Source organism: Cercospora kikuchii, assembly GCF_019650295.1.
Source record: "Cercospora kikuchii DNA, contig_00003, whole genome shotgun sequence".
NCBI lineage: Eukaryota > Fungi > Ascomycota > Dothideomycetes > Mycosphaerellales > Mycosphaerellaceae > Cercospora > Cercospora kikuchii.
Genome location: NW_025408584.1, coordinates 1080475 through 1092977, shown reverse-complemented (window position 1 = coordinate 1092977; position 12503 = coordinate 1080475). Strand labels below are relative to the sequence as shown.

The 12503-nt window shown below is 52.0% G+C and overlaps 5 protein-coding genes across 7 annotated transcripts; 4 read left to right on the top strand and 1 right to left on the bottom strand.

Annotated features, from left to right (window-relative positions):
- Nucleotides 1-475: 475 nt before the first annotated feature.
- CKM354_000483000 (uncharacterized protein) lies at nucleotides 476-2238 on the top strand (the record flags this gene model as incomplete). 2 transcript variants are annotated; one of them, XM_044800080.1, is made up of 3 exons in its annotated part: nucleotides 476-501; nucleotides 554-1272; nucleotides 1319-2238. In XM_044800080.1, 3 exons carry the CDS (start codon nucleotides 476-478, stop codon nucleotides 2236-2238), a joined length of 1665 nt encoding a protein of 554 aa, XP_044656015.1. The 2 variants fall into 2 exon arrangements, with proteins under 2 accessions (XP_044656015.1, XP_044656016.1); XM_044800081.1 differs by lacking the exon at nucleotides 476-501 and having other exon boundaries at nucleotides 792-1272.
- A 545-nt stretch (nucleotides 2239-2783) lies between these two features.
- CKM354_000482900 (uncharacterized protein) lies at nucleotides 2784-3278 on the top strand (the record flags this gene model as incomplete). Its single annotated transcript, XM_044800079.1, has 1 exon — nucleotides 2784-3278. One exon carries the CDS (start codon nucleotides 2784-2786, stop codon nucleotides 3276-3278), a length of 495 nt encoding a protein of 164 aa, XP_044656014.1.
- Nucleotides 3279-4224: 946 nt separating this feature from the next.
- On the top strand, nucleotides 4225-5920 carry CKM354_000482800 (uncharacterized protein; the record flags this gene model as incomplete). The annotated part of the gene is made up of 2 exons (XM_044800078.1): nucleotides 4225-4364; nucleotides 4426-5920. 2 exons carry the CDS (start codon nucleotides 4225-4227, stop codon nucleotides 5918-5920), a joined length of 1635 nt encoding a protein of 544 aa, XP_044656013.1.
- A 242-nt stretch (nucleotides 5921-6162) lies between these two features.
- CKM354_000482700 (uncharacterized protein) lies at nucleotides 6163-6949 on the top strand (the record flags this gene model as incomplete). Its single annotated transcript, XM_044800077.1, has 2 exons — nucleotides 6163-6376; nucleotides 6438-6949. 2 exons carry the CDS (start codon nucleotides 6163-6165, stop codon nucleotides 6947-6949), a joined length of 726 nt encoding a protein of 241 aa, XP_044656012.1.
- A 416-nt stretch (nucleotides 6950-7365) lies between these two features.
- On the bottom strand, nucleotides 7366-12369 carry CKM354_000482600 (uncharacterized protein; the record flags this gene model as incomplete). Of its 2 annotated transcripts, XM_044800075.1 has the most annotated exons (4): nucleotides 7366-7914; nucleotides 7997-8345; nucleotides 8898-12142; nucleotides 12193-12369. In XM_044800075.1, the coding sequence occupies 4 exons, from the start codon at nucleotides 12367-12369 to the stop codon at nucleotides 7366-7368; spliced, it is 4320 nt and encodes a 1439-aa protein (XP_044656010.1). The 2 variants fall into 2 exon arrangements, with proteins under 2 accessions (XP_044656010.1, XP_044656011.1); XM_044800076.1 differs by lacking the exons at nucleotides 7366-7914; nucleotides 7997-8345 and having other exon boundaries at nucleotides 8879-12142.
- Nucleotides 12370-12503: the final 134 nt, after the last annotated feature.

The window sequence follows — 12503 nt, the reverse complement described above, 5'->3', positions numbered from 1 at the left end:
GCGGCGCAGCAGCCTGAGGATGAGCCGTATTTCAATGTTGGAGGACAGGATCCGGCAGAGCCTCTTCTGAACGTCGCGAGCGTGTCTCGCTGTCAGCGTAGCCGGTCTTACTTACGCCGAGGTGTCTCGCGTGGCCTACTGCCTGTCGCAGCACGGAGTGCCTTTTGGACCTACGAGAGTGCTACTTGCATCAAGAACGATGAAGAAGCATGTCCAGCTGAAGTGACGCCCTCCTCCTGGCTTTATGAGGCCGCCCTCAGGCAGCCACGCTAGTGGGGCAGGCGTGGTGCGAAGCGCCTTGGCGCTTTTCTCAGTCCGGTTCTACATCCATCAACATACAACGGACATCATCAACACTCGCGCGGCGGCAGCATTCAACATGCGGCAAGCTAATCTTCGCGTCTCTTACAGCAATATGTTATCTTGACAAAGTGGAAATCTCAATCTCTCCAAATTTCACTCCGATGTTTCGGGCATGGGCGACCAACACATCCGCCGTCTGTAGGCTTGTCAGATGTTGCAGGAGGCACATGCCAACACAAGGCCGTCATAGGTGTCAGAAAGCCCCTACTGACTTGCTCTTACGCCACGCTGCCGGCATACAGGACAGTGACAGCTTACGCTCTTTCGCACGAGGACGATTCGTGTGCAACGAGAAGCACGAGCTGGCCCAGCGATATGCAAAGTTTGACTTACATGAGCTTGCAAGGATCGCAGCAAATGTTTCAGATGCGAATAGATGTGTTGGCGTACGGAAATGCGCGGAGGGCTTGCACAGTAAGGCTTTACTGATGACAATGGACAATGGCAAAGAGGTCGTTGCGAAGCTGCCCAATCCGAATGCTGGGCGACAGCACTTTACCACTGCTAGTGAGGTGGCAACGATGGACTTTGTTAGAAATTTCATGTCGATTCCAGTGCCCAAGGTGCTTGACTGGAGCTCGAAAGCAGACTGCAACCCAGTTGGGGGAGAATACATCATCATGGAGAAGGCAAAAGGTGTCTCTTTGGACACTGTCTGGCCGCGCATGAAACTTGCGGATCGATTGGCCATCCTCAGGACTCTCGTCGAACTCCAGAACATCTGGGCATCAGCGCCTTTTCCTGCTTACGGCAGTCTCTACTACGATTCGGACCTGAGCTCAGGTACTCAGAGCGTACCATGCGAGTCTCCGGCGTCGTCTTCAGGAGCAGCCTTCGTGATTGGACCAATCGAAGGCCGAGACTGGAACGATGATGGCAGAAACATGATCGACTTCGATCGCGGTCCTTGTAAGCAGGACAGAGCGCGTTATTATTTGATGCTAATCCTGCGCAGGGACTTCTGCGCTGGACTACCTCAAAGCGGTGGGCAAACGAGAACGGGGATGCATACGACAGATGCCCGTCCTACCTAAATCGCCTATCACGCTCTGCGGACCGAACTTGTACCAACCAAAGATCGCAACTAAACTCAAAGCTGTGGACTGCTACTCTAAGCTCCTGCACGTTGTCTCGCCGTCGGAACCTGTCCTCAACAGACCTTGCATCTGGCACAGCGACCTTCACGTGGAGAATATACTTGTTGATCCGGAAAATCCAACATGTGTCACAAGTATAATCGACTGGCAATCAAGCGAAGTCGCTCCGCTCTTCATACATGCCCGACAGCCCTACTTGATGGATTATGATTGTGACGACACACTCAGTCTCGAGCGGCCGCGGAAGCCAGATAATTACTCCGAGCTCTCGCCTGAAGAAAAGCAGCGTGCCGACCAGCTTTTGTTTGACCAAGCTCTCTGCGTATTATATCGCATAATGGTATCAAAGACGGTCCCTGATATCTGGAAATGTCTCCACTTCCGCCAGACTACCGCTTTCGATTTGATACTCACAGCGCGCAACTTGTTGACAGACGGAGAAGCCGTTTACCTTGCTCATGTACTTGAGCTGGTAGAGAACGGCGCACCCATCTCGGCAGTAGAGGATCAATCCATGACTCTTCCTTTTTCGTTCTCGGCAGAGGAGAAGAAGCAGATCATGTCAGATATTGAGGCAGCTACATTGGGCATGCGGGCCATGTCTGGGATCAAAGATGCTTTGGGCGACTTGTTCCCAGAGCGTGGAATAGTGGAATCTGAGCGGTATGATAATGCCAAAGATGCGTTGCAGCAGATGAAGGAGCAAGTCATTGAGCAGTTCGCTCACAGTGAAGAGGAGAGGGCAGCTTGGATGAGATCTTGGCCGTTTGATGACTGAAGAAGTGGTGCTCATGCTCGAAGGCAATCACTGAGGTGCGCTGTGACGCGTCTAACACTTCAATTCCATCTGAGGGGTCATGGCCTGCATGCAATACATCGGCTGAGGGTTTGCGTCTTGGTAGCGCTTGACGTTTGTCTTCTGCGATCAAGCTAAGTGAAGATAGATAGGCAAATAGAACCCGTGTGACTTCGCAAGATCACCAGCCCCTCTTCATGAGCCTATCTGTGGACTTGATGCCCCTCACATGTACCTAATGGGCGCCAGACAACAGCTGCTCTGCCGTTTAGTACCTGCATCAGCACCGACTTTTATGCGGTATGCCAGGTGACACTAAAGTGAGCTCGATAAGCTGCACGAGCAAGCGTTAGAAGTGAAGCGATCATAGTCGTGAAAAAAGAATCTTGCATCATCCATGCGCACACGCATGACACTCGATAACCCAGGGTCATCGCTTTCCGCCTTCAAGAACGAGTTCAAGAACAGCTCACAGAGTTCCATTCGCAATCCTATCATCAAACAACATCAACACACTCTTGCGCGACATGGATGACACGGACGACATGGACGACCTAATCAGCAGAGTCCACGATCTACCACCTGAGCTCTTCTCGCGCATCTACGAGTTGGTCACAGCTGTCGATTCGGAACTGATCATCGACATCACCGCCGCCTACCGACCTCCAGCGATCATTCAACTCGATCACTCTTCTCGAGAAGCACTCTGTGAGCAGTATTACAGCAGCGGCACTATTTTCCGTTTCGAGACAGCAAAAGAAGATGTCGTTCTCCAGTGGCTTGGCTCTGTGCCCGTTCGCTTCCGATCGCTGATTGATCGTATCGAGGTGGGACACGCATGGAAACGGCGGTTCGTGAGCCTGGCTTATCACCAAGTCGAAAGAGTGGCTAGCCATGCATATGCCGAAGGCCTAGTGCTTGATAGAAGAGTGTTTTATGCACGCTATCTGCAACCGTATTGTGCGCCTCGTGAGCCAGAGACCACATGGTGCTGGGCGCGGTTAGATGGGTTGAGGCGATGAACATGATCACAGACCGAGAAAGAGGATTTGAGCGGGCTACTTCGTCATTGATGGAGGTTCATTCACAGCATGAATTGGCCTCTGAACGTGACACGGGGCGTACTGGATCACCTACCTGCATCTGCTGCGTACCTGGCTGCATGAGAAAATGTCCTGTCATCGTCCTCGATATTTCAGGCAGGCGTGGTATCTGCGAGCGAGCCGGGCTGGAATCGAAGGAAATGCGTCGTCGATTTGCTGTTGCATTCGAACAGGTCCACAAGGGGTGGAAGAGCTTGCTGGAGCTGAAGATAGCGGAGTGACAGGCAGGGAGACACAAGACTGCGCATTCTACGAGTCTCATACCTGCTGTATAATTCGCATACAAGATTTGATGAGTATACTTCGTGCATAAGAGACTATGCAATGGCGTGTCGCGCGAACGGGACGGAGCTGGTTTGAACCTCATTCCGACGCACAAGAAAATCTTGCTGTTCTCGATCAGTTTGGTTGATGAAGAAATTCTAAGGAATAGCTGCATACAAACTACAATTCGTTTGACGTGCTCTCAGAAATGTTGCATGCTTGAGTATTGATGTTGAATTGTTGTCTCACCACTGGTGTTGGTGAAGGGCAGGGAACGCCAGCGGGCCGCGATCTTCACAGCAATGGACCTCACCTCTCCTTCCTTGACAAGGCATTGCTCCTCACAGGCCGCGACTTCTTCTTTTACGCCATCAACGTGTGTTCCAGATTACGGCGATGCCATTTCATTGCTCGTGAGGCCGAATCAAGCGCCGCAGCCAGCGACTTGCCAATTCCTCGGCGTCCATTCCGGCAGGCCATACTGCAGAGGCATGATACAATCGCGAGTCAGAACCTGGTCGAGCAGCTCTCTACCTGGCTGAAGCCTTTTCCTTTGGATACTCGGACCATCCAAAAGCTTTATTAAAGCTAGCGCGGCATCATGAAGACGACTATAGCAGCTACAGTGGCTGCCCTTGCCAGTCCATTCCTCGAGGTGGCAGCATCCAGCGATAGCGGTATTCCCAAAGCAAAATACAAGGAAGCTTGTCCGGCATATGAACATTATGCGCGGTTTCCACAGTAAGCACAGAGTCGCACAGCTAGATCAATCCCATGCGCCTGTAGACTGATAGTCGCGCAGCCAGCCGCTCAGCGACGGCCCCATGGCTCTTCCCTTTCAGCGACCCTCGAAACACTGCCGAACATTCGAATCGGACCTCGTAGAGAAGATCATCAAAGATCTGAGTCACTCGCTGGTGGATTCCGATCTCGCGCGAATTTTCGAGAACGCATTTCCGAATACGATCGATACGACTGTACAATGGCATGTGGATGGCACAGAGAAGCAGGCGGAATCAAATAAGATGCAGCAATTGTTTTTGGGGCAAACAGATGCTTGGAAGGGACCACAGAGCTTTATCGTGACGGGTGACATCCAAGCATCATGGCTTCGTGACTCGACAAATCAGTTGGCGCAATACCAACCGCTGGCGAAGAAGGACAAGAAGATCGAGAACTTGATTTTGGGTGCGATCAACACACAGGCGGAGTATGTGATTGAGTCTCCATATTGCAATGCTTTTCAGCCACCTCCGCCGAGCAGGCTGAAGCCGAGCGATAATGGACAAGGTGACAATGTGCACCCGGCATACGAGCCCAGCCAGGTGTTCGAGTGCAAGTACGAGCTGGACTCCTTGGCACACTTCTTGAGATTGGGGAATCAGTTCTACGAACACACTGGATCTACAGCGTTCCTGACACAGCGCTGGTTTCATGCATTGGAAAGTCTGCTCAAAGTGCTTGACCAACAGAGCCAGTCAACTTTTGATCCGAAGACTGGTTCCTTTGTCAAGCAAACGTATCGTTTCCAGAGAAATACGAATACTGGCACCGAGACTTTGAACTTGGCAGGTAACGGCAACCCGTTGAACTACGGCACTGGCTTGATTCGCTCTGCTTTCAGGCCGAGTGATGATGCAACAATTTTTGGCTTCTTCATCCCAGCGAATGCAATGATGGCAGTAGAATTGAAGAAGGCAGCAGAAATCATCGCCGCATCGGGCAAGCCTAAAGTGGGCGAAGAGCTCAAGGCACGAGGTGAAAGAATTGAGAAAGGTGTGTGGGAGCACGGCGTTGTTCAACACAAGAAGTGGGGCTCGGTCTTCGCTTTTGAGGTCGATGGCTATGGCTCCTCTCTGCTAATGGACGACGCGAACGTGCCTTCCTTGCTCGCACTGCCATACCTCGGATTCGTCAAGAAAGAAGAGCAAACTTACCAGAACACTCGCAAGATGATCTTGTCGAAAGAAGGCAATCCATACTTCCTGCAGGGTAAAGCCCTCAAGGGCATTGGAGGCCCGCATGTTGGTTTGCACAATGCTTGGCCGATGTCGTTGCTTATTCAGGCGATGACTAGCGATGATGACGAAGAGATCTCGGAGCTTTTGGAAGCGGTCAAGAAGGCGAGTCCATTGGGATTGGTGCACGAGAGTGTCAACGTGGAGAAGATCAAGGACTACACCCGAAGCTGGTTTGCCTGGGCGAATTCGGTCTTTGCGCAAACGATTCTGGATCTCGCAGAGAGGAAACCACATCTACTATTCAAACCTGGATCAAAGCCTTATGTGGTTGGATAGACAAGTCATTGAGCATTTTGCCTACGACTCACATGCATCTGAGCACAATGTGTCATCACACGACAATGCATGTGGCGCTGTGATTCATCCTTGGTGCTCCACCCTCAGTTGAAGGTCAGTGTGATGTGTTCAGAGACCTCTCTCCAGCCCGCTTCCTCGCAGCATCAACACTTTGCAATTCACCCATCCTTCAATTCCTAGCAAACAGCACTTCTCGTGCACATATCACAGCAACCGTAGCGATGACGATCAACAAGCCTTTTCACGCGCCACCAGGATTTATGGCTCAGCGACATTCGGCCGCAGCCTCATCCAACACTCATCCAATGCAGGATGGCAACTTGTTGATGCCTTTGTCGCCCCCAATCACACCTGAGCAAGGCCAGCTAGCGACATCAGACCTACCGTTTCGCCCCAAACGCCAAGTCGGTGCTCAACTGCCAAATCGCAGCATGGGTACGAAGTTCACTTCATGAGTCGATCGTGTTCACCGGATCGCTGACTTTGAATTTCATAGATCGCAACACCAGTCGTTCTCCTGCAAGCAACGCAGCCCTAAGTAACCCGGAAATCCTCGAGAACATCCTCTACCACGTCAACAGCCGCACTCTACTGCACTGCACCAGAGTCACTAAAGCTTGGTTCGATGTGATTCGCAATTCACCACATCTCCGACGCAACCTCTGGGTTCAATTGCCAACTTCAGACCGACTTCCAAGACCATACCTCAATCCATTCTTCACCTTTTTTCGTTCGAATCTTGCAATCAATGCTTGGATCAAGCGCAGGTACTCGGACGCCACGGACTATGTGATTCGGTTTGCGTGTAAGAGCAAGTTGGCAAATCTGGGCAGGGGAAGTTGGAGAGATATGCTGGTATTTTGGCCCAGCGAGCGGGCAGTGGGAGAGTTGATCGTTCAAGTTGAGGATGAGGACACACCGTGCGTTTATGATGTATTTCCTATGACGATGGACTGGAGTCAGACAGTGACGATGGGTGCTTTGGTGGATTTGATTCTTGCTAGCTGAAAGAGGGACAGTCGTGCCTCCGAAGCTCCCCTGCAGCGCAATTGTGCTCAGAGGGAAGCCAGGAAGCAGAGACATCACGGCATTTACGGAGCAGGCTGAATTCGGGCAGCTTTCTGTTTTTATGACCGGTATTCATTTCAGCTCAATCAGGCTTCAGCATATCCAGTGCGGTGGACTGCGATCTAGCTGTACCAAAGCGAGGTTCATCAGCACACTTTGAGACTGCATGCGTCGATTCGCAGCTCCAGACCCCTTGCATCCGGATTTGCAGTCCTCGATACCCGACAGCCCTATTCTTCCGCACTGTGCATCACCGACGTGAGCTGCGCATCCAACAAAGGCCCGTATCCAAGCACTGTGCCTCATCCCTGCATCTATCGCGCCAGCACACTTCTGTTGTGAACCCAAAAAGCAGTCTACCCGCAAGCCGGAACGATCACCTTGTACTTGCGCCCACCATACGTCAGCACATCAATAATCGCATCTATGATCTGTCCGAACGTCGGTGCAGTATCAAAAATGCCCATATTGATATGCCCATATGGTGGGAGCACAACGCGCCAATACTTCCGCTTCTCAGCACTCCTCATTACCAACATCTTTTGCCAGCTCGCTTCCAACGCATAGAACAATGATACCTTCTCACGCGCGGGAGCGTACAGTATGACCTGTATCATGTTCTTTGGATCGTAGTGGTAGAACAAATCGAGTTCGGCACGAATGTTCTCGATCAAAGGATCGAGGAAATCCGGTAAGTCGATTTCTCGAAGGTCCGGGAAGAACTGGTCGGAGCAGCCTTGGAACCAGAGGCGGCGTTGGAGGTGAGGCGACAGAGTGATCAGCTTATTGAAGTAACGGCACACTCGTTGGGCGAGAGTGAGTGTTTTCATGTCGAGGTGTACTAGGATGCGCGTCCCCAGAAAGCCTGCTGTGCGGGCTGGTAGCGTGGTGTTGCGAGGGAAGATCTGGTAGAGAGAAGGTCAGCCAATTGTATAGCGACGGATATAGCTGAATGATCTGAAAGCCCAAGATTCTAGTTGTACTTGCCTCGAGAATGGGATCAATGTGGAGGCGCATATTCAGTCGCTCTCGTAGATACTCTCTGTATTTGCTGTAAGGATACATGTAGGCCACTGGCAGCGACCACTGGATTGTAGGAAGGTATGGCGTCCTAGAGCTCGACACTGCGACCGTGTGCGTGGCGTCTCTCCTGGACAGCAACTGCAAGCTGGACGATGGCGACGGACGCGGCGCTGCTGTCGTTGCATGTGTATTCTGCGAAGGGCGCCACGCGCCAGCATTGCTGAAGATCGAAGGTCGGTTCGACTCGACGAGGGTCTTTCTCGTGGCATCAGTTGTGAAGGGGTCGGGCAGGTTATGCTTCACGAGAGGAGGTCTGCCTGATATCAGTCTTCATGTTTTCAAGATATCGCTTCAGCACAATTTACCCCTTTCCTAGGCGATGGTCGCCCATGTTCAGGCTTTTCGGCGAAGACAATCTAGATAGCCACTGTAGTTAGAAGATGAATGTCTATTTGGAAGCTCGAAGTTGATGCGGCGGTTGGAACTTTGTTTGGGCGCACTCGAGCGCTGCCGTTGAAAGTGACTTGGAGGCGCGCATGCGCGCATGGACCCCTGCTGAACTTCCTTGAGCGCGTGATGCACTGTCACGCTGACCATGTTCATTCACTGGCATTTGCTTCGGACACTTGATGTTTCGAGATGTCTCTTCAACTCTCGTGGTCTAACCATCTGCGGACGCGCATTCCAAGCTTGATTCCTGTTCCCAATTCAGGCGACGGCCGTGCATCTCACCTCAGATGTCACTTCAAGAAACGTGATTACTCGTTGCCAGGCTTCAGAAGACCGTGCTCGTAGTAGTGACTTTTCGCGTTTAGCTGAAGATCTCATACTGTTAACTAAAGCCGTTCAAGTCTCTTGAGCATACCTCGCAAGAGTCTCGACAGCATGTGCATTCTCCTTCGCTGGTCTCGCCCAGTCGCACTTCAGCAAAGCCTCATCTGCCGTGATGACATACAACGCCTCTGCCACTGCTATCCTGACATGGGGATAAGGGTTGGTCCTCAGCATGCTCAGCAGCTTTTTCATCGTCTCCATACGTATCGCTGGCACATCAGCGAGCCCAGTGTACACATGAACAGCTGCCAGAATCTTCGGGATTTCGTTCGACTTGTGGTGCGACTTCTGCACAACGGAGAGTAAGTTCCGCCACTTGAACGTTGAGGACGAGACAAGACGTTGTGGGAGTTGCATATCTAGAAGGAAGGCCAGAAACGCGAGTGCAGGTTGCAAATTCGTTGTGGGTGTAGAAAGCTGTTCTTTCACAATTGTTATGAACGTCGAGAAGAACCTTTCCAGTATCGTTGTATCCGCTGCTTGCAATCCGCTGGCTAGCACCTGACGTGAAGCTTGGAGTAGAGGCTCAGCACCTGAGCCCGCGCAGGAGATGCACCCCTGCATCAATGCTTGCTGAACATATCCTGGAGGGTCGTGTCGCCAAAGTGGCGCAAGCACGAGTTGGAAGTAAGCTGGTGATGATACGCTGGCCACATCTGTGGCAGGCACTTGCTTTATCAGGTGCTGACTGGAACATTGTGCTGCTTGCAGCCGGACCCGATCAAGCTTTTCCAAAGACAATCGATAGATATCTGCTTCCAAAGTTTGAATTGCCTGCTCGTGCGAGCTGAAAGCCGGAGTGTCGAAGACCTGGGACGTACAGCTAATGCACCGGAGTCTTACCAAGGAGCCGATATCACCACGCTCGTCGATAGTGTAGTCATTCAAGCCTCGATGCATCGCTCCACAGAGCATCTGAGCAATGCTTGAGTCAATCGAGTCAGTGTCTTGCACGCGTTGTACTACCAGATGGAGTGCTTGGGCGCCCATAATGCGCCAATCCACGTTGACAGAATCCAGTAGTGCACATAGAGTTGTAGTTGCGACTACTGCCTCGTTGCCCATAAGTCCGGTAGGAGCGTAAGACGATGCCAAAGCGCCAAGCGCCATGGCTCGGCCAGCATTCTGCAATGTGCTTTTCATCGCATCTTTCGCAACAGGTTGGGCCAAGGTTTCAGATTCTATGCAACCAAGAGGTGCTTGCACTGCTCGCTTGAGCTTGAGCATGGCGCGAACGAGATCGGGTATGACGACCAGATTGTGACGATTGAGAAGCCGTTCGGCAGTCTCGTCTAGGCTGTCGATGAGTACCTTGTCACAAATTGAGCTGTGACCTGCATCAATCTCAAGTGCATGGCAGAATGCCGTCAAGTATCGCGCAAGAGCTGCGGGATATTCAGATCGCAGTACGCGCGGCGAGAAATCTTCAGCAGCTGCTTGGAGGGCTTCAAATGCAGTTCGAAGTGATCTCATGTGCCTCATGGCTGAAGGTGTGTGGGCCTCTGTGACTTGCGCACCAACGAGAGCTAGACCATGAAGTCGTTCTACCTCTTGAGCTGGACACGCCTCGATCAGCTTGAGGACATCTTGCAGTACGTCAGTCGAAATCGATCCCGGTGTGTTCAGAGCAAGCCTCGTGACCGAAGACGCAGTACCCTCGCGCGAGGATACATCGGCAGAACCTAGGCCACGCCAGCCCAGAAGTCCATCGAGGACAGCTTGCCAGTAGCGGGGATGCAGGGCGGCAGCGTTGTTGGCTACGTCGATCATGCCACGACTTCTCAAACTCACGGCCTGATAGTCGACGATCTGCACAAGAGAGATTCCTTCAATGACCTTGTTCGGATGCCTGCCAACCACTTCTTGCAGTGCAGCTGAAGACCCTCTTCGAATGTTGCCGGCCGGGTCGAGGCACGCGGATAGGATGAGCTGAGTTGCCAGAGTTTGTATAATGGAGTCTTCTTCCGCCATTCGATTGCTCTTGAATAAGCTGTTCGCAGAAACTGACAACAGCTCTTCAGTGGTGTATCTTCGGGCTAGCGACCAGATGCCGAAATTCGCAGCGTCACGGATGTTGGTGCCCAGCATGGTACCTGTACTTGTACGCTGTTGAAACTGTAAGGCTGAGATCAGTGCGTCGAGAATGTCGGGAAGCTGCTCTGGCGAAGCAGACCGCTTGAACAAGGTATGAGCCAGAGCTAAGGTTAGTCCATGCCATCTTAAGGGATTGGCGGTCGCGAAGTCCATGCCACTCAATGACCTAGGCAGATCCTCCTTGAACGAGTCCAAGACGGCTTGGATGACTTCGTGTCCCATGTCACGATCTAGCTCGAGTACGAGGAGACTGATAGCTTTGGCGGCGGCATACCGGACCGGCGTGTCCTTGTCTGCTAACGATCGCAAGAGATAGTCGATGACGTTCTCGAGTACATCTGTAGATTGGAGGAAGTCGAGCAAATTCCCATTTGAGCCAGCTGAGCGTAGCGATAAGATAGCGATGTTGCGCAAAGTCTTGATCGCAATCTTCTTCGCCACAGCATTTGAGCTGAGGATACCATTCGCCTCGTCCTCGAAAGCTTCCTCACAGCTTTGATATATGGCCGGCACCAGATGACTGAGTTCTGCAGCTGCAGCGATGCCAGCGAGCAGCTTCAAAGCACCTAAGACTTCGTACGTGTCGGTCGTGCTGGCGGTGGCCGTGGACAATTGTGGCAGCTTCGCGTCTAGCAAGGCATTTCCGAGGCGTGCATCGAGAATATCAGGTCGCACAGAAAGCCTCACGAGCATCGCAGCAGCCGCATCCTGCGCTTTTGTGGGAGACTTGAGATAAATCAGTCCAACCCGAAGAACTCTTTTCGCTAGCCGTGGCAATTGATGAAGCTGTAGATAGGTTGTCGAATCTGCCGGAGATTCTGTCGCGGAGATAGAGCTCAAGTCGAATGGAGCAAGAAGGAGGTGAGACAACCACAACAGCAGCACATATGGGACTTGCCAAGCGTTTGCTTCCTCGCTCGTTGCAGTTACAGTCTGCTCGAGCTTTTGCAGGATCGGTTCGAGGTATTTTGGTTCATTGCTCAAGAACCCCACGATGATCTTGTACCCGCGAACTTTACAGAGCGTGTAGAGCAGAGTGCATATAGCAGATTGGGAGTCATGATGAGAGGAATCTTGCGCAGCGCCGTATCGAAGGTATTCCAGATAGGCATCCACTAACGGTGGCAAGATGGTCTTCAGCTTCGCATCGAGAAGTTGTGGTTCGCCTTGAAATGGCTCAATCTACAACAAGCCATAAGCGAGGCTCATCTGTTGGCTTCCAGAGGGCATACAAGTTGAACAAGCCGATTCAGATCACGTCTCTTGACATATTTGTGCGCCCTTCTTCCGGCAGATGGGGTTTTGGATTCGTGCCATAACACTTTCGGTAGGTCAGATTCGAGATCTGCGAGTAGTCCAGCAGATGCCTTGATGAGCTTGAGATCATCGTCGTCTTCCGCGCCGTCCATGGCGAGAATGTATAGGAGAAGGATAGAGTCGAAGGTCTTGGCGTGGAGGTGCGTGGGAGAAGCAGGAGTACATCCATTAGCGCCCGAAGTTCCGACACCGAGCGACGCGTTCCACCATCCACTTTACGCGTCGT